The sequence below is a fragment of the Pecten maximus genome, chromosome 12 (genome assembly GCF_902652985.1).
Source record: "Pecten maximus chromosome 12, xPecMax1.1, whole genome shotgun sequence".
NCBI classification, from domain to species: Eukaryota; Metazoa; Mollusca; class Bivalvia; order Pectinida; family Pectinidae; genus Pecten; species Pecten maximus.
In genome coordinates this window covers 21871796-21899131 of record NC_047026.1, presented here as the reverse complement: position 1 = coordinate 21899131, position 27336 = coordinate 21871796, and the positions used below count along the sequence as shown (strand labels likewise).

At 38.8% G+C, this 27336-nt stretch overlaps 1 protein-coding gene across 1 annotated transcript in view; it reads left to right on the top strand.

The window, feature by feature from the left end:
- The window catches only part of LOC117338754 (phosphatidylinositide phosphatase SAC2-like), a 485191-nt gene extending 468923 nt beyond the window's left edge, over positions 1 to 16268 (top strand). The window contains exons 11-20 of the mRNA XM_033900072.1: positions 293 to 370; positions 611 to 731; positions 1284 to 1412; positions 2207 to 2277; positions 2746 to 2988; positions 3411 to 3482; positions 10505 to 10578; positions 11118 to 11273; positions 12484 to 12574; positions 13478 to 16268. Of these exons, the coding sequence (XP_033755963.1) occupies positions 293 to 370; positions 611 to 731; positions 1284 to 1412; positions 2207 to 2277; positions 2746 to 2988; positions 3411 to 3482; positions 10505 to 10578; positions 11118 to 11273; positions 12484 to 12574; positions 13478 to 14447 (2005 nt within the window). The 3' untranslated portion in view covers positions 14448 to 16268. The remainder of the gene's footprint in view (positions 1 to 292; positions 371 to 610; positions 732 to 1283; positions 1413 to 2206; positions 2278 to 2745; positions 2989 to 3410; positions 3483 to 10504; positions 10579 to 11117; positions 11274 to 12483; positions 12575 to 13477) is intronic.
- The last annotated feature ends 11068 nt before the right edge of the window (positions 16269 to 27336 follow it).

Genomic DNA, 27336 nt, shown 5'->3' with positions numbered 1-27336 from the left:
CTGAATTTTGAGAACTAGCATTCTATGCCTTAAATTAAACAATCAATAACTAATATTCTATTTAGTGCTTCCCATTCTAAACTGGCCAAACTGTCATTAAAAAAGTGAAGTATTGGTTTATGTTTAGGAAGATCTATTTAATTATAGCGTACATTATACGGTGACCAATGAACTTTTAAGCCTTATAATTAATACTTGTGAAGTTATTCATTCTTCATCACCAATACTGTATGTGTATTTGGCTCAGCCAGTCGTCCAGTACTAACTGTTTAAATTTTCTTTCTTTTTTCAGTCGTGGTATGAAATTTGAAAACGTTTCAATTTTAACTGATGGCATTAATGATATCATTAAGAAGATGAGATATTGTTGGTGAGTATCAATCATTTTATTTTTATGTACTTAAATCTGCAAGTTGAAGGAGTACATATCCATTGATAGAGGTTACGCTCTATGAACCTGTATTTGCACCTGTATTTAACTTTCTTGAATTCTAAAGTAAATTTGGTAAAAACACAACTACGATTGTATTGACAGTTTCACACCTACACTGAATCAATAAGTGAAGACTGGCGCCTTGTTACGTGATTATTGCGTTGTTTATTTTCCCAGGGTTGACAGAAAGGGAATGATTTGTGAACAGCGTGGCGTATTTCGTGAAAATTGTGTAGATTGTCTAGACCGCACCAATGTTGTACAGACAGCTATCGCTAGGATTGTCATGGAAACACAGGTAAAATACTCACGATTAAAATCAAAGGTGATCGACTACCATATACTTCAGTCGAGCTGTAAATTAAACAGTCACTGTTCAATAGGTCCTCTGTGTTAGATATAATTTGTTTGTCTTTACCTATGTTCCAGTCGGCCATTACATGTGACATATCGGGAATCACCCAAAGGGCATACAGAAATATTGCATACTTTGTAAAAATAAAAAGTTTTGTGTTTTAAAAACTCATTTATAATCCTTAAATGGGGTATGATATATCTTATATTTACACAAACAAAACATGTATGGTAGCTAGACTTTGGATGTGAAGATTTATCATAAAAATGCTAAAATTTTGTTACACCAGCATACACTGTAATTCCAGTAATTAGATATTCTTAACAATTTTAGATAGGATTCTAAAATATGGTTCATGAATATTAAAACGGTGCTAATTAATAATTGGTCCCTTTGGCAATGTTATTACAGGATGCTAAAAATATCATTCATTTCGCACATTATATAACATTGGAAGTTAAATGACAGAAGGTTAAAACTAATTCTGTTTTACAGTGTAGGAAGCTGGGTATCCTGGCCCCTGAGGAGAACCTCCCTCAGAGTTGTAAACTCATCTTCCAACAACTCTGGGCCAACAATGGTGATGTCATTAGTCGTCAGTACGCTGGCACAGCCGCACTCAAGGTAACCACAGAACACTGTTTAGTTACAGTTTTGAGGAAATTTAAAGTGGTAAATGATATTTGAAGCAAAAATAGAAAGAAATTGGAATTTTGTTTAGGTTGTTTATGAAGAAATTATAACTTCTTTTTTCCTTAACTTTTAATTTTTAGGTTGAAAGCATGCATAATGTACATTCTCACTTTCAATTTTTTTTTTCTCCTGACATATGTTAGGGTGACGTCCTTTGTATGTATTTTTTCCTCATAAAACAATTTGGACACCTCTTGTACGAGATAAATGTGTAGATAGTTATTTGCCTTTAGGCGTGAGAAGGTAATGTGTAAATAAGACACCCAGGATATGTTAAAAATCAACCAAAAGGTTACATGTATCACACGAACATGAAGAAACAGGCTTTACCTGTTGGAAATTCTACCTAAAACTTTCACACACATATACATTGTACATGTACTGTTTTATGAAGCAATTAGCTTTTAAGAATAAAAACAAAAACATGCGCATGTGTAAATTCATGTATCATATCAATATTAAAAAATCATGACATTTTAAATTTCTTGAAGAGAATTTTATTTGTCAGCCTTTATTGAAATATGAAATTGTCACAATCATGGTATATGTGGAGGGGGCGGGGGGGTGTCTTTGGGGGTTATTTAGATGAATGGGTTACATGAATTATAATTTATATCCAATTTTAATTTATTCAACCTGATAATCCAGCTATATTTCAATATTGACTATAATATTCCATAATGAGATTATGATCTTTGTTAAATTTATTCTTTCGTTGATTAAAGGGTGACTTTACCAGGACTGGTGAACGAAAGTTTACTGGAATGATGAAAGATGGAATGAACTCTGCTAACAGGTAACACCAACAGAAAGATCTTCCCGTGGTAGCTTTTGATTTTTAGCTCACATGGCACAAAGTGCTTGTGAGTTTATTTGCTGGCGGTTTATAATTCTGCTATATTCGATCGCGGCATTGATTTGAATATGGCACTAAATTTATTCAGCAGATATTTATATATATGCTGAAATGTATAGGAAGTGTTTACTGCATTATGTTTACAAGACATGGTTGCATAAAATTTCCTCAAATAGGTCTGACTGAGATAATTGCACAATATTATCCCATGAAATTTAATGTAGGAATTTAAGTACCTTTTTCTGGTCCTTCGATTTAGGAACATTTGTCTAAGTAGGGAAGATTATAAGATTTGTCACAATAAAATTAAATAATTCATTCATCATTCAAATTATTTCTACTTTGATTACTAAATGCCATTACTAACTGCCATTACTATATATTGACTTTAAATTTGCTATTCACCAGATACTACCTCCGATTCAAGGATAGTTACCGCCAGGCTTCCATAGATCTGATGCTTGGTCGGCCAGTCACCATGGAGGAATTCCTGTTGCTTGGAAACAGTACTCCAGAGGAGGAGGAAGATGTTGCAGAGCTGATGGAGAAGGAACAGAATCTTAAACTGTTGGTAGAGGATTGTAAAGAGATGTTGATTGTGGAGCCAGAACAGTGTCTTGGGGGATGGAGTCTCATCAACGCTGACCCTGTGTAAGTAGTATTTATACATGTGAGGAACAGAATCTCAAACTGTTGGTAGAGGATTGTAAAGAGATGTTGATTGTGGAGCCAGAACAGTGTCTTGGGGGATGGAGTCTCATCAACGCTGACCCTGTGTAAGTAGTATTTATACATGTGAGGAACAGAATCTCAAACTCTTGGTAGAGGATTGTAAAGAAATATTGATTGTGGAACCAGAACAATGTTGGGGGGTGTGGAGTCTAACCAATGTTGATTCTGTACATAAGTTTGCATAGGTGAGGAACATGTTTAGACATTTAAAGGGACCAAGAGATTGGGCCCAGCTATGTGAAGGAGTGTGGGTCTGATATACATTAGATAGAAACAAATTATCAGATGTTTGATGAAGAAGTGGAAAAGATCTGTAATATGTCCATATTGTCTTTTTACAGGTGTGGTGACCCTGACAGATCAGACATGGACGTTATTCTCCTCCTGTCCCAGAGAGCTGTCTATGTTGCCTGGTAACAATTATAATTGTTGTGACCTTTGTATATAATCAGAAACAGCAAACAACAATGTCACTAGCCTTTAATTAAATGTTTGTCTGCTGGTCTCACCCTATATTGCAGAGTTCTTTTGATCCTAAAAACCTGTTTTGATTGATTCACACTTTCTGGTTCAACCCTGGCTTATCAATCTCTGGCATACATTACTTGGGTGAGGGGACGATAGCTCCTTTTATCTACTGTATAAGTAACTAGGGTGTTGGCTCTATCTCCTATACTGTATATGTAATGTTTTATACTCCACTCACAGGTACCCATTGTACACACACTCTTTTAAGAATAAACTTAACCTTTATCACAAACACATCCCAAGTTCAAGGACATGAATTAAGATTAAATCAGAAAGTGTATTTTGCTGATCTGAGCCATAACTTTGCAGCAACTGATATTAATATTTCATACAACATGACCACCCAGTAACTGTGTTAGACCAGGCCCTGGTGTACAACATGACCACCCAGTAACTGTATTAGTCCAGGCCCTAGTCTACAACATGACCACCCAGTAACTGTATTAGACCAGGCCCTAGTCTACAACATGACCACCCAGTAACTGTGTTAGACCAGGCCCTGGTGTACAACATGACCACCCAGTAACTGTATTAGACCAGGCCCTAGTGTACAACATGACCACCCAGTAACTGTATTAGACCAGGCCCTAGTGTATACAACATGACCACCCAGTAACTGTATTAGACCAGGCCCTAGTGTACAACATGACCACCCAGTAACTGTATTAGACCAGGCCCTAGTGTACAACATGACCACCCAGTAACTGTATTAGACCAGGCCCTATTGTACAACATGACCACCCAGTAACTGTGTTAGACCAGGCCCTGGTGTACAACATGACCACCCAGTAACTGTATTAGACCAGGCCCTGGTGTACAACATGACCACCCAGTAACTGTATTAGACCAGGCCCTGGTGTACAACATGACCACCCAGTAACTGTATTAGACCAGGCCCTAGTGTACAACATGACCACCCAGTAACTGTATTAGACCAGGCCCTAGTGTACAACATGACCACCCAGTAACTGTATTAGACCAGGCCCTAGTGTACAACATGACCACCCAGTAACTGTATTAGACCAGCCCCTAGTGTACAACATGACCACCCAGTAACTGTATTAGACCAGGCCCTAGTGTACAACATGACCACCCAGTAACTGTGTTAGACCAGGCCCTGGTGTACAACATGACCACCCAGTAACTGTATTAGACCAGGCCCTAGTGTACAACATGACCACCCAGTAACTGTATTAGACCAGGCCCTAGTGTACAACATGACCACCCAGTAACTGTGTTAGACCAGGCCCTGGTGTACAACATGACCACCCAGTAACTGTGTTAGACCAGGCCCTAGTGTACAACATGACCACCCAGTAACTGTATCAGACCAGGCCCTAGTGTACAACATGACCACCCAATAACTGTATTAGACCAGGCCCCAGTGTACAACATGACCACCCAGTAACTGTATTAGACCAGGCCCTAGGTGTACAACATGACCACCCAGTAACTGTATTAGTCCAGGCCCTGGTGTACAACATGACCACCCAGTAACTGTATTAGACCAGGCCCTAGTGTACAACATGACCACCCAGTAACTGTATTAGACCAGGCCCTAGTGTACAACATGACCACCCAGTAACTGTATTAGACCAGGCCCTAGTGTACAACATGACCACCCAGTAACTGTATTAGACCAGGCCCTAGTGTACAACATGACCACCCAGTAACTGTATTAGACCAGGCCCTAGTGTACAACATGACCACCCAGTAACTGTATTAGACCAGGCCCTAGTGTACAACATGACCACCCAGTAACTGTATTAGACCAGGCCCTAGTGTACAACATGACCACCCAGTAACTGTATTAGACCAGGCCCTAGTGTACAACATGACCACCCAGTAACTGTATTAGACCAGGCCCTAGTGTACAACATGACCACCCAGTAACTGTATTAGACCAGGCCCTAGTGTACAACATGACCACCCAGTAACTGTATTAGACCAGGCCCTAGTGTACAACATGACCACCCAGTAACTGTATTAGACCAGGCCCTAGTGTACAACATGACCACCCAGTAACTGTATTAGACCAGGCCCTAGTGTACAACATGACCACCCAGTAACTGTATTAGACCAGGCCCTAGTGTACAACATGACCACCCAGTAACTGTATTAGACCAGGCCCTAGTGTACAACATGACCACCCAGTAACTGTATTAGACCAGGCCCTAGTGTACAACTATGACCACCCAGTAACTGTATTAGACCAGGCCCTAGTGTACAACATGACCACCCAGTAACTGTATTAGACCAGGCCCTAGTGTACAACATGACCACCCAGTAACTGTATTAGACCAGGCCCTAGTGTACAACATGACCACCCAGTAACTGTATTAGACCAGGCCCTAGTGTACAACATGACCGACCCAGTAACTGTATTAGACCAGGCCCTAGTGTACAACATGACCACCCAGTAACTGTATTAGACCAGGCCCTAGTGTACAACATGACCGACCAGTAACTGTGTTAGACCAGGCCCTAGTGTACAACATGACCACCCAGTAACTATATTAGACCAGGCCCTAGTGTACAACATGACCACCCAGTAACTGTATTAGACCAGGCCCTTAGTGTACAACATGACCACCCAGTGACTGTATTAGACCAGACCCTAGTGTACAACATGACCACCCAGTAACTGTATTAGACCAGGCCCTGGTGTACAACATGACCACCCAGTAACTGTATTAGTCCAGGCCCTAGTGTACAACATGACCACCCAGTAACTGTATTAGACCAGGCCCTAGTGTACAACATGACCACCCAGTAACTGTATTAGACCAGGCCCTGGTGTACAACATGACCACCCAGTAACTGTATTAGACCAGGCCCTGGTGTACAACATGACCACCCAGTAACTGTATCAGACCAGGCCCTAGTGTACAACATGACCACCCAGTAACTGTATTAGACCAGGCCCTAGTGTACAACATGACCACCCAGTAACTGTATTAGACCAGGCCCTGGTGTACAACATGACCACCCAGTAACTGTGTTAGACCAGGCCCTAGTGTACAACATGACCACCCAGTAACTGTATTAGACCAGGCCCTAGTGTACAACATGACCACCCAGTAACTGTATTAGACCAGGCCCTGGTGTACAACATGACCACCCAGTAACTGTGTTAGACCAGGCCCTAGTGTACAACATGACCACCCAGTAACTGTGTTAGACCAGGCCCTGGTGTACAACATGACCACCCAGTAACTGTATTAGACCAGGCCCTGGTGTACAACATGACCACCCAGTAACTGTATTAGACCAGGCCCTGGTGTACAACATGACCACCCAGTAACTGTATTAGACCAGGCCCTAGTGTACAACATGACCACCCAGTAACTGTGTTAGACCAGGCCCTTAGTGTACAACATGACCACCCAGTAACTGTGTTAGACCAGGCCCTGGTGTACAACATGACCACCCAGTAACTGTATTAGACCAGGCCCTAGTGTACAACATGACCACCCAGTAACTGTATTAGACCAGGCCCTAGTGTACAACATGACCACCCAGTAACTGTATTAGACCAGGCCCTAGTGTACAACATGACCACCCAGTAACTGTATTAGACCAGGCCCTAGTGTACAACATGACCACCCAGTAACTGTATTAGTACCAGGCCCTAGTGTACAACATGACCACCCAGTAACTGTATTAGACCAGGCCCTAGTGTACAACATGACCACCCAGTAACTGTGTTAGACCAGGCCCTAGTGTACAACATGACCACCCAGTAACTGTATTAGACCAGGCCCTAGTGTACAACATGACCACCCAGTAACTGTATTAGACCAGGCCCTAGTGTACAACATGACCACCCAGTAACTGTATTAGACCAGGCCCTAGTGTACAACAAGACCACCCAGTAACTGTATTAGTCCAGGCCCTAGTGTACAACATGACCACCCAGTAACTGTATTAGACCAGGCCCTAGTGTACAACATGACCACCCAGTAACTGTATTAGACCAGGCCCTAGTGTACAACATGACCACCCAGTAACTGTATTAGTCCAGGCCCTAGTGTACAACATGACCACCCAGTAACTGTATTAGACCAGGCCCTAGTGTACAACATGACCACCCAGTAACTGTATTAGACCAGGCCCTAGTGTACAACAAGACCACCCAGTAACTGTATTAGTCCAGGCCCTAGTGTACAACATGACCACCCAGTAACTGTATTAGTCCAGGCCCTAGTGTACAACATGACCACCCAGTAACTGTATTAGACCAGGCCCTAGTGTACAACAAGACCACCCAGTAACTGTATTAGACCAGGCCCTAGTGTACAACATGACCACCCAGTAACTGTATTAGACCAGGCCCTAGTGTACAACAAGACCACCCAGTAACTGTATTAGTCCAGGCCCTAGTGTACAACATGACCACCCAGTAACTGTATTAGACCAGGCCCTAGTGTACAACATGACCACCCAGTAACTGTATTAGACCAGGCCCTAGTGTACAACATGACCACCCAGTAACTGTATTAGTCCAGGCCCTAGTGTACAACATGACCACCCAGTAACTGTATTAGACCAGGCCCTAGTGTACAACATGACCACCCAGTAACTGTATTAGACCAGGCCCTAGTGTACAACAAGACCACCCAGTAACTGTATTAGTCCAGGCCCTAGTGTACAACATGACCACCCAGTAACTGTATTAGACCAGGCCCTGGTGTACAACATGACCACCCAGTAACTGTATTAGACCAGGCCCTAGTGTACAACATGACCACCCAGTAACTGTATAAGTCCAGGCCCTAGTGTACAACATGACCACCCAGTAACTGTATTAGACCAGGCCTTAGTGTACAACATGACCACCCAGTAACTGTATTAGACCAGGCCCTAGAGTACAACATGACCACCCAGTAACTGTATTAGACCAGGCCCTAGTGTACAACATGACCACCCAGTAACTGTATTAGACCAGGCCCTAGTGTACAACATGATCACCCAGTAACTGTATTAGACCAGGCCCTAGTGTACAACATGATCACCCAGTAACTGTATTAGACCAGGCCCTAGTGTACAACATGACCACCCAGTAACTGTGTTAGACCAGGCCCTGGTGTACAACATGACCACCCAGTAACTGTATTAGACCAGGCCCTAGTGTACAACATGATCACCCAGTAACTGTATTAGACCAGGCCCTAGTGTACAACATGACCACCCAGTAACTGTATTAGACCAGGCCCTAGTGTACAACATGACCACCCAGTAACTGTATTAGACCAGGCCCTAGTGTACAACATGACCACCCAGTAACTGTATTAGACCAGGCCCTAGTGTACAACATGACCACCCAGTAACTGTATTAGACCAGGCCCTAGTGTACAACATGATCACCCAGTAACTGTGTTAGACCAGGCCCTAGTGTACAACATGACCACCCAGTAACTGTGTTAGACCAGGCCCTGGTGTACAACATGACCACCCAGTAACTGTGTTAGACCAGGCCCTAGTGTACAACATGACCACCCAGTAACTGTATTAGACCAGGCCCTAGTGTACAACATGACCACCCAGTAACTGTATTAGACCAGGCCCTAGTGTACAACATGACCACCCAGTAACTGTATTAGACCAGGCCCTAGTGTACAACATGACCACCCAGTAACTGTATTAGTCCAGGCCCTAGTGTACAACATGACCACCCAGTAACTGTATTAGACCAGGCCCTAGTGTACAACATGACCACCCAGTAACTGTGTTAGACCAGGCCCTGGTGTACAACATGACCACCCAGTAACTGTATTAGACCAGGCCCTAGTGTACAACATGACCACCCAGTAACTGTATTAGACCAGGCCCTAGTGTACAACATGACCACCCAGTAACTGTATTAGACCAGGCCCTAGTGTACAACATGACCACCCAGTAACTGTATTAGACCAGGCCCTAGTGTACAACATGACCACCCAGTAACTGTATTAGACCAGGCCCTAGTGTACAACATGACCACCCAGTAACTGTATTAGACCAGGCCCTAGTGTACAACATGACCACCCAGTAACTGTATTAGACCAGGCCCTGGTGTACAACATGACCACCCAGTAACTGTATTAGACCAGGCCCTAGTGTACAACATGACCACCCAGTAACTGTATTAGACCAGGCCCTAGTGTACAACATGACCACCCAGTAACTGTATCAGACCAGGCCCTGGTGTACAACATGACCACCCAGTAACTGTATTAGACCAGGCCCTAGTGTATTATATAGAACCATCAGCTCTTTCTGTATATTAAGATTATCCTCTTACCTTTGTATTAATACCAGCCCATTAACCTGTGAACTATGACCATCCCCTTTTCTGTGGATTAGGACCAGCCCAGTTTACCTTTGTTAGAACCAACCCATTTACCTGTGTAAGATAACCTGCTCCTTGACTAGTGTATTATGTAAGACCATCCCCTTATCTCCATATTAGGACCAGCCCACTCACCTGTGTATTAGAAACTCTTTGTTCTATATATTGGGACCAGTCCCTTACCACTCTGTATTGGGATTAGGACACCCCACCCCACACACCCCTACCTATGGGTTCATACTGGCAGCCTTTTGACCAGCTCCTCTTTGACCAGCTCCCTTTTGACCAGATCTCTTGACCAGCTCCCTCTTGGCCAGCTCTCTGTTGACCAGATCTTTTGACCAGCTCTCTTTTGACTAGCTCACTTTAATCAGATGTTTTTGACCAGCTCCCTTTTGACCAGATCTCTTTTGACCAGCTCCCTCTTGAGCAGCTCTCTGTTGACCAGCTCTCTTTTGACTAGCTCACTTTAATCAGATGTTTTTGACCAGCTCCCTTTAATTTGACCAACCCATTATAACTTATTATTTACTTACCAGTAGGACCATCATTTAATCTGTGATTGATACATTTTAGGTATGATGATGAAGAAGAGCAACTTGTTCAATATCAGAGGATATTCCTGGAGGACATAGAAAGTATTGAGATTGGTGAGACTTCATTGTTATAACTCCTCTTTACACTTGCTCTCCAAGGCTACCAAATATGGCAACACCTTGTTACCCTTCCTCTTAATGATTTGCCTAATGCCTTAATTTACAACCAATTTCACTAGGTAAATGGGACATTTTAACATGTTTTAATGCATTACTGCTTTTTGTATGCTTAATGAAACTGTTAAATTAAAAAAAATATGGGAAAAAAATCCACTTCAACTGAATTTTAAGTTTGTAATAAAACTTTAACTTTTATTTCCAGTGGACAATTTATGCAAACAATAAATTCCTGGACTATAATTATGTACATCTCATTAGCATTTTAATCTGATCCCTATTGTATGGCTTCTGATGTCAAATGAACTAAGTGTAAAATCATATATATTTGAAGTGAAATCCTTTGTAAAAATTCCTTTAACTTTTATTTCCAGTGGACAATTTATGAAAACAATAAATTCCTGGACTATAATTATGTACATCTCATTAGCTATCTATCACTGGAGTTACACTAACTGTTATTTTAACTTGTGTAGGTTTAGAACCGTCTCTGTTCAAGTCCAAGTTCGTGTGTATGAGGTTACACTATACCAACTTTGCCGAGGATGGGTTTTTCCACACTTTCCGTACCCCTCGAACACGCCTCTTCAACAACATGGTTGTCGCTGTCCGGAATCAAGAGGAGTCACGAGGTACGATTCCAGCATTGTTGACACTGTTTAATGCTACATGTATACAACCAGCGTAGTCTAAATTATACTCACTGACCTGAACTAAGTTTAGGAGTCAAAAACCAGAGGGATCTTAGTACCCACCATCAAATGACCTTTATTGGATCTATGTAAGACTAAATTTAGCTCTAATAAGTCTTAAAACATACTTCAACTAATACAAGAGGAATCTAAATGAAATTCAAGCAATATCCATGAAGAACTTTCTTAGAAATAGAGCTAACAAACAGTTATCTTTAACTGACAAAATTCAAAATGGCCATCTGTCAGCCATCTTGCTTTCAAATCAGTGTCAAAATGGAACGTGCACACCTAGGGACCAGAAGGATCCTACATAGATTTGAAAATAGTCCACCATCTGATGATAAACTCGATGGTGAGCCAACAACAACTAATGCACTATTTAGTCCACAGTCCTATAGTATTTATACCTGACTTTGATGCAATAAAATAATATATAATAATAAGTACTTACATGTGTCTAATTAAACTCCACAATATACAAGTGTATGTACATACTGTATTTTCCTTAAATCAGCCCCCTCCCCTGGTGTAAAAGTTGGGTATTAGAGAGGACTAACTGTATTTGAGAACCACTTTCAGTATACACTTTTAGCTTATTTTTGAACAACATTCAGCTTTAAAAAAAGATAATGATTCTTAAAAAAAGATGAAAGGGGCTTATTTGTGGACAAGGGCTTATTTGCAGATCAATACGGTATATAAACTAGGTAATGAGGGTTAGTGGTTAGTGTGGTTGCTAGGTGATTTAGTGTTTCCATATATATATTGTGAATTTGAGGTCTGAACAGGATATGAATCAAAAATAAAATTTTTACATAATTTATGTTTAAACATATTGAAATCGTATATAGCTAGTGTATAATGGCCAGGACGTTTATATATAATTAGACATACAGTAATTTGTCTTAATGTTTACGTAATTATGTATAATTGTTGTATAATTATTGCATCTACTAACATACAATAGAAATGTATGTGGAGTACATGTCATATATATATATATATATATATATAGCGACATGTACATTAAAATTTTCACTTTTACAATGAAATCTAAATCCACTCGGTGTTGTACATATATAAACATATCTCATTCCCAAGTCTGACAAATGTTCATTATATGATAATGATATTGTCTCGGTTCCAGAATCCCTGAAGGCTATACACCAAGCGTTTGCTGCAGCAAGACAGATATTTTCTCTGGACTTGGAAGCTGTTGACCGACAGAAACTTGACAGGTATGAATCTCCTTGATTAAACAATAGAAGTCTATTATACCTACATTTATATTCACTACCTAGCTGTATAGAAAGTGCTGCACACCTTAACTTCCTTATCTCAACTGGCCTGGAGGGCCGTACAGTGAACTTTTATGTGCATTGTCTGTCGTAGGTAAAGTTAATGTTTGAAGTCCTCAGTGGCTTGAAGCATTTCTAATATAAAACTGAAATTCTTTGAGTGATATAACATTCGTAATGATGTAAATGATTAACGAGTGGTTTATGACCTGTTAGTACATTCTGTACGGATAATCTTTGTAGTATGGATAATCCTACATAAACTGAAAGTGTGTGTACACTTAATATATAGAAAAAAGGACAAGGCGTACGATTGGATACATTTACAAATAAACAATTGCATTGGTAATTCTTTTTGTTTTATCAGGTCAACCAACCTTATTTGGCTGACCAATTGTTAAGCTGTGGTTGTTGGCAACACACACAAGAACTTTTATTTCATTAGCAAGATTTCAATAAGGAGAAAACAGTTTCTGCACTATTCCAGGCCCCTTGGATCCTTTTTGTTTACTGCTAATGTTAATTCCCCAAAATGATATAGATCTGTGTAGAATGAAAGGTCCCTTTGATGTGGTTTACGTGGCACCGGGAATATTGGTTTCCTCACATTTCTTCAGTTAATTACACTACTGTATATAATAATTTAGTGATGATGGGAATTTCGCTAAAGTGAGAGCTTTTGTCCAAAATGTTCTATTTCTGATTTTTGTTATCAGTTGTTTTACTTTTCAGTCTGCCTTACATGAAAATATAAGGGAGAGAATAGTTTAACATAAATTGATATATACAATGTATATAGTTTATGCTTATAGACTTACTGATATTTTGCCGTGTGTGTTTTAGGAAAAAAACCAAGCCGCATCCGGATGTACAGGACATCCACAAACAGCAACAGGAAAATGCCTTGACTGGTATCCACATTCCTCGGGATATTTCCTCGCCGGACCTCACATACAAACACAAGGGCCTAGTGTCACCTGACATCCAAAGGAAAAGGCTTAGTCCGAGCTCTCCTAGTACAAGCGGTGCCACCTCGCCATCGACTAGTCCTAGCCGACCCCGTCACAATATCTTACCAAATTTTGCAAGTGTCAAGAAAAGTCTGAATTCAGGAATCAAACTAAACTTTACTGTGCCGAAGTTTAGTTTGCAAAATGTGAGTCTATCAAAAAGGTTCGGAAGCTCGAAATCAAAAGAGGATATTACTGATGGAAGCAATAATTCCATTGTTGAGACGACTGATGAGAAGTCGGAGAAAAAATCAAAATTGGTGAAAGAGAGAACATACAGTCAAGATGACTCAACTGTTGGAACATCGACGGCATCATTTGATGAGACTATGCAAGCAGAGGATGACAACATTGTGTTGGATAGTTGTGGAATCATCACAAAAGGTCATCTGGGGTCAAGCCTTGATGAGACAGAGGGATCTGCTGAATGTTTGAAAAAGACAGTAAAAAGCATTGATTCGCTAAAGCTTCAACCAGATGATGATGATAAGACTGATAAGACAAGTGATGCAGATGAAAGTAAGCAGGGAGTTATCCTCAGCAAGACAGAGGATGCTGAAGGTGATGATGATGATGATGATGCGTTTTTAGTCATTGAAGATACTGATGTTGAGAAACTCCTCGCAGGCAGTTCGAAGACAGTGCCAAAGATTCAGACAGAAGAGTCTAATATCAAAGTGCCAAAAATTGTGACGTCAGCAGCAAAAACCCGCAAACTACAACGAATCATGGAAAGTCTACAGGAGGACATCAGTGATATGCTGGAGGGAAAGACGTGCCTCACACAGATTGTCATTGTATGACATCAGCGTACTTTAGACCAAACACCATTGACTCGACTTCAGACTTATTAGATTTTTAGAGTTAAGTAGATTATTTAGTATCTTGTTGATAATTTTTAATTCTACATTTGTGATTATTGAAGGATAGCATAATATGAACTTATGCAATTTGTTGCTTGCAATAGAACTGTTTACAGAGAAATGTTATGATGCCATTGTGTTTAAATCTGTTTGTTGTCCTCAATTTACCGTGATCTAGTATTGGAATTAGGAGTGCTTACACTTGATATATATATTATTCATAATATTTAATGTCATTCTACTTTTACAGATGTGGATTTTTATCTCAATTTATTGTATACATATTTCTACACCACGCAACTGAAACCTTAAGGTGTTATGCTACCTTTCACATTTTACATGCAATATACATGCAGAGTTCGCTCCCTTACCTTTATAAAGTCGGTGTCACCGAGTAAATCTGAGTTGGAAAGTCAAAGAGATTTGTTTGCATGGAAGTCTTTTTCAAATGAGATGTTTATCATGGTATGGATTTATAACCATATTTAAAAAGTAGACTTTTTAGATGATTTGAACAAAATGACAAAATTTTACTTGACCATTTTTGTAACTGCCTTTTAATCCTACAATAATCAAGAGAGCTCGGCCAACATAAAGAACTTACCAGAATAAAAGTTTGGGTATGGGCATATATTGCAGAACAAAGAAAAGCAATTCTTTGCATTTTTAGGTATATTTTTTATTGGTGGGTATTGTGGCCGAATTTTGTCACTATATTGGACGGGTTTTGGTTACAAATATTGAATCATACTATCATGACGTCACAGAGAAGGGTTATAGATACTGTACATTAAAATAGGTTTTCTTTATAGATGTAGTGTTAATGTAGTCCTATAGCTTTGTGATTGTCTAGATTAAATCTTGGACATGGCATAATTTTACGTGTGTACTGCATGGCAACCTGTTTATATCACACACAGTTTGGCCATTAAAGTAATCTTGTATTCAGACAGACTAATTATACCATCAACTTACCTGTTTTTATGTATATTGACACTTTTATTTTTTTAGATGTTGCAATATTTTTGTTGTCTTTTTTTAAGTTGTGTTCTTTGCATTAAATGTTATCTAGGTACCAAGTTCAGTAAACTCATCCAGTACAAAGTACATTTGTACAAGTGGTGTAGTGATACTGTATGTTAACTAAACCATGTTCCTGTAATAGTTTAACCCTGAGGTCTGGTCATGTTTAAGGGCCCATCACTTGCTGGTTGGAAATCAAAAGCAATTTTGTTCAAAATAATTACCTTGAGAATTTTTCAAGGTCATTGGTATATAGAAATGAAATTTGACCCTTGATTTGCTGATTGAGGTGAAAATTTTTCAACATTGTGTAAATAAACAACCTTGACTTATCTTCAAGGTCACAGGGAAAAAATCATTATTCATAAACTGTATATATATATATAAAGTTTAAATATCTTCTTCACAAGATCCATGCTAAATGGAATGACAGGATTTCAGTTGAAGCTTTTCTATTTAATATCAGGCTATTGTCTCTCAAGATGTCACTGGTAGAAACCATCCAGTATAATTATTCTGTATTAATATATCATTTTAACTTCATAATATAGGTAACATATACAGGGAAGTAACGATAAATCTGATTGGTTTAAGAAATACTGATGTTAAAGGTAACCATTTTGGCACTTTTTACACCAACAATGGTTTGATTTATTCATTTTTTTATTTTCTTAAAATCTTCAATATATAATGGAATTGATTAAATCCTCTGTTGACACCTACACAAATATGACTGTTTTCAGTATACAAGGGAGCTCACTCTTGGTTTAACTTCTACAGATTGTAAGACAACTCTTGAAAGCCTGAGAATGTAACAAATTGGTTTTATTTTCAAAGACGGCCTTTAATTAATTTGCATTTTGTGTTATTACTATCAGATCCTTAATAATGTATCAATGTACAAGGGGGCTGTGGTGGCCGAGTGGTTAAGGTGTCCCGACACTTTATCACTAGCCCTCCACCTCTGGGTTGCGAGTTCGAAACCTACGTGGGGCAGTTGCCAGGTACTGACCGTTGGCCGGTGGTTTTTTCTCCGGGTACTCAAGCTTTCCTCCACCTCCAAAACCTGGCACGTCCTTAAATGACTCTGGCTGTTAATAGGACGTTAAAAAAAAAAAAAAAAATCAATGTTCCCGGTAATGACTTTGATTGTCTTCATTGAATCACAAAGGTTGTGGCTACATTCCTCACTGATCTTAATTAAGTTTATACCATGTTGTGTGGTAATATATAATGTTTGGCATTTATTATTTTTATGTTTGTTGATACACACCACCTATATGTTTCATTTCTGTACTTTGTCCACCAATTCTCTCACATCTTTTTCCTGTTACTTTTAGACTTGTTGAATCTTTTGAAATGTATACACCTATTCTGTCAATCAAAAACCTCTGTATTTTACATAATAACTTGTTGTGTGTAAGTATATACTTTCTCTCTTGCGTATGATATATAACTGAGATATTCCGACGCTAACCAGACATGACACCATGGATGTTAACGTATTGTCCTTGTCCCAGAGTTAGTCCGAGTGTATGTTACACTTTATGGTACTATTATTACTTTGGGTTTATTGTGGTTACATACCTGTATAAATGACAGTGGTGAATAGTTAATCAAACAGTGTTACGTTTTATACCTTTCTATTCCTGATGATTATATATATCATTTACTGTATTTTTAGCCCACCATCATCAGATGGTGGGCTGTTCAAATCGCCCTGCGTCCGTGGTCCGTCGTCCGTCCGTCCCTCCGTCCGTCCGTCCGTCCGTCCCTCCGTCCGTCCCTCCGTCCGTAAACAATTCTTGTTATCGCTATTTCTCAGAAAGTACTGAAGGGATCTTTCTCAAATTTCATATGTAGGTTCCCCTTGGTGCCTAGTTATGCATATTGCGTTTTGAGACCAATCTGAAAACAACATGGCCGACAGGCAGCCATCTTGGATTTTGACAATTGAAGTTTGTTATCGCTATTTCTGAGAAAGTACTGAAGGGATCTTTCTCAAATTTCATATGCAGGTTCCCCTTGGTGCCTAGTTATGCATATTGCGATTTGAGACCAATTGGAACACAACATGGCCGACAGGCAGCCATCTTGGATTTTGACAATTAAAGTTTGTTATCGCTATTTCTGAGAAAGCACTGAATGGATCTTTCTTAAATTTCATATGTAGGTTTCCCTTGGTGCCTAGTTATGCATATTGCGTTTTGAGACCAATCTGAAAACAACATGGCCGACAGGCAGCCATCTTGGATTTTGACAATTGAAGTTTGTTATCGCTATTTCTGAGAAAGTACTGAAGGGATCTTTCTCAAATTTCATATGCAGGTTCCCCTTGGTGCCTAGTTATGCATATTGCGATTTGAGACCAATTGGAAAACAACATGGCCGACAGGCAGCCATCTTGGATTTTGACAATTGAAGTTTGTTATCGCTATTTCTGAGAAAGCACTGAATGGATCTTTCTTAAATTTCATATGTAGGTTTCCCTTGGTGCCTAGTTATGCATATTGCGTTTTGAGACCAATCTGAAAACAACATGGCCGACAGGCAGCCATCTTGGATTTTGACAATTGAAATTTGTTATCGCTATTTCTGAGAAAGTACTGAAGGGATCTTTCTCAAATTTCATATGCAGGTTCCCCTTGGTGCCTAGTTATGCATATTGCGTTTTGAGACCAATCTGAAAACAACATGGCCGACAGGCAGCCATCTTGGATTTTGACAATTGAAGTTTGTTATCGCTATTTCTGAGAAAGTACTGAATGGATCTTTCTGAAATTTCATATGTAGGTTTCCCTTGGTGCCTAGTTATGCATATTGCGTTTTGAGACCAATCTGAAAACAACATGGCCGACAGGCAGCCATCTTGGATTTTGACAATTGAAGTTTGTTATCGCTATTTCTGAGAAAGTACTTAATGGATCTTTCTGAAATTTCATATGTAGGTTTCCCTTGGTGCCTAGTTATGCATATTGCGTTTTGAGACCAATCTGAAAACAACATGGCTGACAGGCAGCCATCTTGGATTTTGACAATTGAAGTTTGTTATCACTATTTCTGAGAAAGTACTTAATGGATCTTTCTGAAACTTCATATGTAAGTTTCCCTTGGTGCCTAGTTATGCATATTGCATTTTGAGACCAATCTGAAAATAACATGACCGACAGGCAGCCATCTTGGATTTTGACAATTGAAGTTTGTTATCGCTATTTCTGAGAAAATACTGAAGGGATCTTTCTCAAATTTCATTTTGAGGTTCCCCTTGGTGCCTCATTATGCTTATTGTATTTTGAGATCAATTGGAAAACAATATGGCCGACAGACCGCCATCTTGAATTTTGACAATTGAAGTTTGTTATTTCTCAAAGTACTGAATGGATCTTTCTCAAATTTCATAAGTAGGTTCCCCTTGGTCCCTTGTATTGCATTTTTGGACCAGTCTGTCCTGAAAACAACCTGGCAAACAAACAGCCATTATCATTCAATCTCAGATTTCTTATATAGCTAGGATTCCCTTGTTTGAAAAGTACTGGATGGATGTCTCAATTTGCACAGATTAGTAAAATGAAGGGAAAAGTAGAGAAAAGATCAATTTGACATGGAACCTATGAAGATCATTCAATGGTGGGCGCCAAGATCCCTCTGGGATCTCTTGTTGTCATTTCTAATGTAAGGGCATGTGTTGGACCAACTGGATCTTAGTTTAGGAACAAAATATATGGTATCCTTCAAGATTTTGGTTTGGGAACAAATTCTAACCTTCAGAGATTTGGGTAAAAGAACAAATGCTACCCTTCAGAGATTTTGGTTTGGGAAAAATTTTATCCTGCAGAGATTTGAGTTTGCATGGATTTTGGTTTGGGAACAAATGGTATCAGTCTTAGATTTGGGTATAGGAGCAAATGGTAACCTTTGGAGATTTTGGTTTGGGAATAAATGCTATTCTTCAGAGATTTGGATTTTTGGAACAAATGGTATCAGTCAGAGATTTAGGTATACTATAGGAGCACATGGTATCCTACAGAGATTTGGGTATGGAAACAAATGGTATCCTACAGAGATTTGGGTATGGAAACAAATGGTATCTTTCAGAGATTTGGATATAGAACAAATGGTATCCTACAGAGATTTGGGTATGGAAACAAATGGTATCCTACAGAGATTTGGGTATGGAAACAAATGGTATCCTACAGAGATTTGGGTATGGAAACAAATGGTATCCTACAGAGATTTGGGCATGGGAACAAATGGTATCCTTCAGAGATTTGGGTATAGAAACAAATGGTATCCTACAGAGATTTGGGCATGGGAACAAATGGTATCCTTCAGAGATTTGGGTATAGAAACAAATGGTATCCTACAGAGATTTGGGCATGGGAACAAATGGTATCCTACAGAGATTTGGGTATGGGAACAAATGGTATCTTTCAGAGATTTCGGTATGGAAACAAATGGTATCCTACAGAGATTTGGGTATGGGAACAAATGGTATCCTACAGTGATTTGGGTATAGAAACAAATGGTATCCTACAGAGATTTGGGCATGGAAACAAATGGTATCCTACAGAGATTTGGGTATGGGAGCACATGGTATCCTACAGAGATTTGGGTATGGGAACAAATGGTATCTTTCAGAGATTTGGGTATAGAAACAAATGGTATCCTACAGAGATTTGGGCATGGAAACAAATGGTATCCTTCAGAGATTTGGGCATGGAAACAAATGGTATCCTACAGAGATTTGGGTATGGAAACTAATGGTATCCTACAGAGATTTGGGTATGGGAACAAATGGTATCCTACAGAGATTTGGGTATGGAAACAAATGGTATCCTACAGAGATTTGGGTATGGAAACAAATGGTATCCTACAGAGATTTGGGTATGGGAACAAATGGTATCTTTCAGAGATTTGGGTATGGGAACAAATGGTATCCTACAGAGATTTGGGTATGGGAACAAATGGTATCTTTCAGAGATTTGGGTATGGGAACAAATGGTATCCTACAGAGATTTGGGCATGGGAGCACATGGTATCCTACAGAGATTTGGGCATGGGAGCACATGGTATCCTACAGAGATTTGGGCATGGAAACAACTGGTATCCTACAGAGATTTGGGTATAGAGCACATGGTATCTTTCAGAGATTTGGGTATGGGAGCACATGGTATCTACAGGAGATTTGGGCATGGAAACAAATGGTATCCTTCAGAGATTTGGGCATGGAAACAAATGGTATCCTTCTGAGATTTGGGTATGGAAACAACTGGTATCCTACAGAGATTTGGGCATGGAAACAAATGGTATCCTTCAGAGATTTGGGTATGGAAACAAATGGTATCCTAGAGAGATTTGGGTAGGGAAACAAATGGTATCCTACAGAGATTTGGGTATGGAAACAAATGGTATCCTACAGAGATTTGGGTATGGAAACAAATGGTATCCTAGAGAGATTTGGGTATGGAAAACAAATGGTATCCTACAGAGATTTGGGCATGGGAGCACATGGTATCCTACAGAGATTTGGGTATGGGAACAAATGGTATCCTTCTGAGATTTGGGTATGGAAACAAATGGTATCCTACAGAGATTTGGGTATGGGAGCACATGGTATCCTACAGAGATTTGGGCATGGGAGCACATGGTATCCTACAGAGATTTGGGCATGGAAACAAATGGTATCCTTCAGAGATTTGGGCATGGAAACAAATGGTATCCTTCTGAGATTTGGGTATGGAAACAACTGGTATCCTACAGAGATTTGGGCATGGAAACAAATGGTATCCTACAGAGATTTGGGTATGGAAACAAATGGTATCCTACAGAGATTTGGGTATAGAGCACATGGTATCTTTCAGAGATTTGGGTATGGAAACAAATGGTATCCTACAGAGATTTGGGTATGGGAACTCGTTGTTTCCCTCCGAGATTTGAGTAAAGGAACACTTATCTGTTTAGCTGTTTATGAAAACTTTAGGATAATTCTGTATTTAGGAATGAATGAATTTGTATATTCACTCATAGATCTTAATATTAGGTCAAAAAGAACCATATATAGAAATAACTACCTCACTGTCACCATTTTCCCCAGCTCTGATATAATTTGTGTATAGTTATAGGTGTGGCAGGCTTACAGATCACTTCTTGCAAGATAAAACATAATGTGTGTGTGATTAGCAGTTGACTGCCAAGGCATGCAATATTTATTTGAGCAAGTTTGTAAATGTTTTGTGCAATATGACATGCCACATATGACACTGAACAGCTTAATATTTCATTAAACTCTAAATCAATAAAAACCTTTTAAGTGTGAGATTTTATGAAATTGTCATTTGTTTATAAAAAAAAAAGTCATTTATGAACTGAAAAAGTTATCATGAAAGAAAAAATATGGCAGTCGTATTTGTGGTATCACATCGACAGGAAACTGACGATAGTAAGTGAGATGAAACTGACGAAAACCAGCAATAGGTGGAGTCCTGTATATGTAGGCAGTAAACCAGTAACTAAGGCCGACAGAACACAGACTATAGCCGGCGAGACGAAACCTAACGATAGGCGGGGTCATGTAGGCAGTAAACCTGTAACTAAGGCCGACAGAACACTGACTATAGTCGGCGAGACAAAACCTAACAAAAGGCGGGGTTATGTAGGTGGTAAACCAGTAACTAAGGCCGACAGAACACGGACTATAGTCGGTGAGACGAAACCTAACAAAAGGCGGGCTTATGTAGGTGGTAAACCAGTAACTAAGGCCGACAGAACACTGACTATAGTCGGCGAGACGAAATCTAACAAAAGGCGGGGTTATGTAGGTGGATAACCAGTAACTAAGGCCGACAGAACACGGACTATAGTCGGCGAGACGAAACCTAACAAAAGACGGGGTTATGTAGGTGGTAAACCAGTAACTAAGGCCGACAGAACACGGACTATAGTCGGTGAGACGAAACCTAACAAAAGGCGGGCTTATGTAGGTGGTAAACCAGTAACTTAGGCCGACAGAACACTAACTATAGTTGGATGGACTAAACCTAACAATAGGCAGAGTCATGTAAGCAGTAAACCAGTAATGAATTAAAATGCCTGATGCCATGCAAGTAATTCTGTATGTTTACCTATAGATATATGCCATTATTACCCGGTAAGTGATTTTAATTCTCCACCATAGCCATCTAATACTGCATCTTACATTTCCCTACTGATAAATTACCTCACAGATAAAACAGAGTGTCATCATACATTTGTACATCAGTGTTACAGGTTCTGTAAGCAAGTCAAATCTGGGAGAAAAGGGGGTTTGGAGGCTTTATTGGGGTGAGTAGGTGGGCGGGGCTAGTTCTAGCTGCTGTTGGACATCTCTGATGATTTCTTGAATTCAACAATTGATATCCAGTAATAAATTGGCAGTCCTATACATATAAATGGAGGTTAATTCCTAAATACAATTTTTTCTTCAGATGAATCTCAACTAATGCAATAATGCTGGTAACATACTGCCGGAGGTGCAAACAGTACAAGAATTTAAGGCGGTACAAACAGTACAAAAATTTAAGGAGGTACAAACAGTATAAGAATTTAAAACCCAATATATAAAACTCATTGATGGTTGATTTCTATATTGATATACTACTGTTATTTTTTCCATTATAATTAAGGGCTTCTAAAGCTTGTCAATATTCAAGGCAAACTGTTCATTGTTGCCTTGTCTCTATGTTTGATACATCATCATTTATTTGTTCGATAATTTCTTCATGCAAAATGTCTCAATTCATCTACATTTGTACTTGTCTCCTACCACCCAATATCAGATCAGCTACAGGATCGAGACTTATATATATAATCACATTGCTTAAGCTTGACTATATATACATGTATATGGTCGGACTATGCTAATGCTAAGTGTTCAAGTTTGTTGACTGGTTTCAAGTCATGAGAATGATCAAGTTTATTCAATGGATGGAATTACCTCAGTATATGTTGTGTATGGATGATATGTAAAGTGTTATACTACAGTTGTTTTATTGGAAATGTAAAACTAGGCTGTATATAGTACATCACCCAGAACTCTTTAGCATTTACCACAAATCTCGGAATTCTTCATCACTGAAATCTCGTCAGTCTGACCAATAAATCTGTCACATGACACACAAATACTTATATCTATACATGCATTATTGGACAGTTATATATACAGTAGGTCATGGATACAATCACTTTTAAATTTAACTTCATTATTTTCAGCTCACTGGGCCAGTGAGCTTATGTCATTGTGAATTGTTCATCGTGGTGTCGTCAACATTTCCTTTAAATCCCTTTAAACTTATCCTGAACATCTGAATGGATTTTGATGAAATTTGGTCTGAAGCATTATCGGGCAAAGGAGAACTAATGTTATATATATGGTGGGTGTGGCTCTCTTGGGGCCTGATGGGCGGGACGGGGCCCAGTAGGGGAAATTGAGGTAAATCCTTTAAATCCCTACTAGTCCTGAACACCTGAATGTATTTTGATGAAATTTGGTCTGTAGCATTATTAGATAAAGAAAATCCAATATTTTATGAATGGATGGGAGAGGCAGTTAAAAAGTAGGAAAATAATTTGAAATATAATTTAAATTAGAGTATTTTGCCACAATTACTGAAATATCTGGGTGAGCATGCAATGCAGGCCCTCTAGGCCTCTTGTTTAAATGTATTTTTAAGATATATATATATATAAAACACAAAAAATACCAATAGTATGTTTGGTTAAATATGAACTATATTTACAGTAAACTCCACATTTCACGAAGTCGGATTTAACAATATACCGCATTTCACGAAGTCTTTAAAAATCCCCTACTGAGCCTCTATATAAACCTTTGTAAATTAATCCTGTATTCACGAAGTCGCTATGTACGAACTATCGCTTTGTGCGATATGGTCTGGGGGTCCCCACGGGATAATTTACCTGTATGTACGAACTGTGAAAACAACTCATTAACCCTACCCGATATAAATCGCTGTAAAAACAAGTCACTGTTCATTTGTTTGTCACTTTATACACGAAGGAAGGTGTCAAAATGGCTACTCCGAAAAAGAGAAAGATATTGGATACCAAATTTTGATTGATGTCGACAAAGGAATTCAATCAAAAAAAAAACATAGTGGAGGCTTATGGCATACCGCAAAACTCGTTGAGTACGTTGTTGAAAAATCGGGCACAAATAGAGAAAGCTTTTAATACTGGAACTTTCAGTCCAAAACGCAAGTATTTACGGACAGCAAACCACTCAGATATTTATTTTACAAAAAATTGAGAAACATTAGTGGTAGAAGTACCTGGGGTCTTATAGTGGGAGGAAGGCGGCCCACGAGAAAACCAGGCAGGTGACCCCATTCCTGTTCACATCCGAACATAGAATTAAACCCCGGCTGCTGGTCAGCCATCTAGGTGAAAGGCAAGTGTGTTACCACTGAGCCACTTAACCACATGCATAAAGCGAAATTTGAAATAAATCTTCATTTTTTTTTTCAGTATTTTGAACCTACACACAAAGGACATAATGCTTCACAGGAATTCTGCTTCAATTTGACATAACAGTGGACAACTTGTTTTTTCACACCTCTGTACAATTACAAGTTATTTCATGGGTTAGAAGATCAACTGTATATACAGTCTTTCTATTTCTATCTTGTTCCACACGGTGTTAAGTCATAAACCATGTTTTTTTTATCAGTACTTTCCATCTATCACTTGATCATTGGGGACAATTTCAGTAGCCATTAGACAGTTCTGTGTAAGATTCAGTCTGGAGGTTACTATATACACCATTAAAATTATGATGTTCATTTTTTAATAACATTCTATTGTGTAGTGAACTAGGTATTTTCTGTACACTGTATATGTTGTGTACAGTGTATTTTGTTATCTGTACACTGTTGGTATTTGTGTACAGTGTACTTTGTTATCTGTACACTGTTGGTATTTGTGTACAGTGTACTTTGTTATCTGTACACTGTTGGTATTTGTGTACAGTGTACTTTGTTATCTGTACACTGTTGGTATTTGTGTACAGTGTACTTTGTTATCTGTACAATATTGACCTTTGTGTATAGTGTACTTTGTTATCTGTACACTGTTGACATTTGTGTACAGTGTACTTTGTTATCTGTACACTGTTGGTATTTGTGTACAGTGTACTTTGTTATCTGTACACTGTTTATGGTGTGTACAGTTGTTATCTGTACACTGTTTATGTTGTGTACAGTGTACTTTGTTATCTGTACACTGTTTATGTTGTGTACAGTGTACTTTGTTATCTGTACACTGTTGGTATTTGTGTACAGTGTACTTTGTTATCTGTACACTGTTGGTATTTGTGTACAGTGTACTTTGTTATCTGTACACTGTTGGTATTTGTGTACAGTGTACTTTGTTATCTGTACACTGTTGACATTTGTGTACAGTGTACTTTGTTATCTGTACACTGTTTATGTTGTGTACAGTGTACTTTGTTATCTGTACACTGTTGACTTTTGTGTACAGTGTACTTTGTTATCTGTACACTGTTTATGGTGTGTACAGTGTACTTTGTTATCTGTACACTGTTGACATTTGTGTACAGTGTACTTTGTTATCTGTACACTGTTGACATTTGTGTACAGTGTACTTTGTTATCTGTACACTGTTGACATTTGTGTACAGTGTACTTTGTTATCTGTACACTGTTGGTATTTGTGTACAGTGTACTTTGTTATCTGTACACTGTTGACATTTGTGTACAGTGTACTTTGTTATCTGTACACTGTTGACATTTGTGTACAGTGTACTTTGTTATCTGTACACTGTTGACATTTGTGTACTGTGTACTTTGTTATCTGTACACTGTTTATGTTGTGTACAGTGTACTTTGTTATCTGTACAATGTTGACATTTGTGTACAGTGTACTTTGTTATCTGTACACTGTTTATGTTGTGTACAGTGTACTTTGTTATCTGTACAATGTTGACATTTGTGTACAGTGTACTTTGTTATCTGTACACTGTTGACATTTGTGTACAGTGTACTTTGTTATCTGTACACTGTTGACATTTGTGTACAGTGTACTTTGTTATCTGTACACTGTTGGTATTTGTGTACAGTGTACTTTGTTATCTCTACACTGTTGGTATTTATGTACAGTGTACTTTGTTATCTGTACACTGTTGACATTTGTGTACAGTGTACTTTGTTATCTGTACACTGTTGATATTCGTGTACAGTGTACTTTGTTATCTGTACACTGTTGGTATTTGTGTACAGTGTACTTTGTTATCTGTACACTGTTGGAATTTGTGTACAGTGTACTTTGTTATCTGTACACTGTTGACATTTGTGTACAGTGTACTTTGTTATCTGTACACTGTTTATGTTGTGTACAGTGTACTTTGTTATCTGTACACTGTTGACATTTGTGTACAGTGTACTTTGTTATCTGTACACTGTTGGTATTTGTGTACAGTGTACTTTGTTATCTGTACACTGTTGGTATTTGTGTAGTGTACTTTGTTATCTGTACACTGTTGGTATTTGTGTACAGTGTACTTTGTTATCTGTAAACTGTTGACATTTGTGTACAGTGTACTTTAATTGTTATCTGTACACTGTTGATATTCGTGTACAGTGTACTTTGTTATCTGTACACTGTTGACATTTGTGTACAGTGTACTTTGTTATCTGTACACTGTTGGTATTTGTGTACAGTGTACTTTGTTATCTCTACACTGTTGGTATTTATGTACAGTGTACTTTGTTATCTGTACACTGTTGACATTTGTG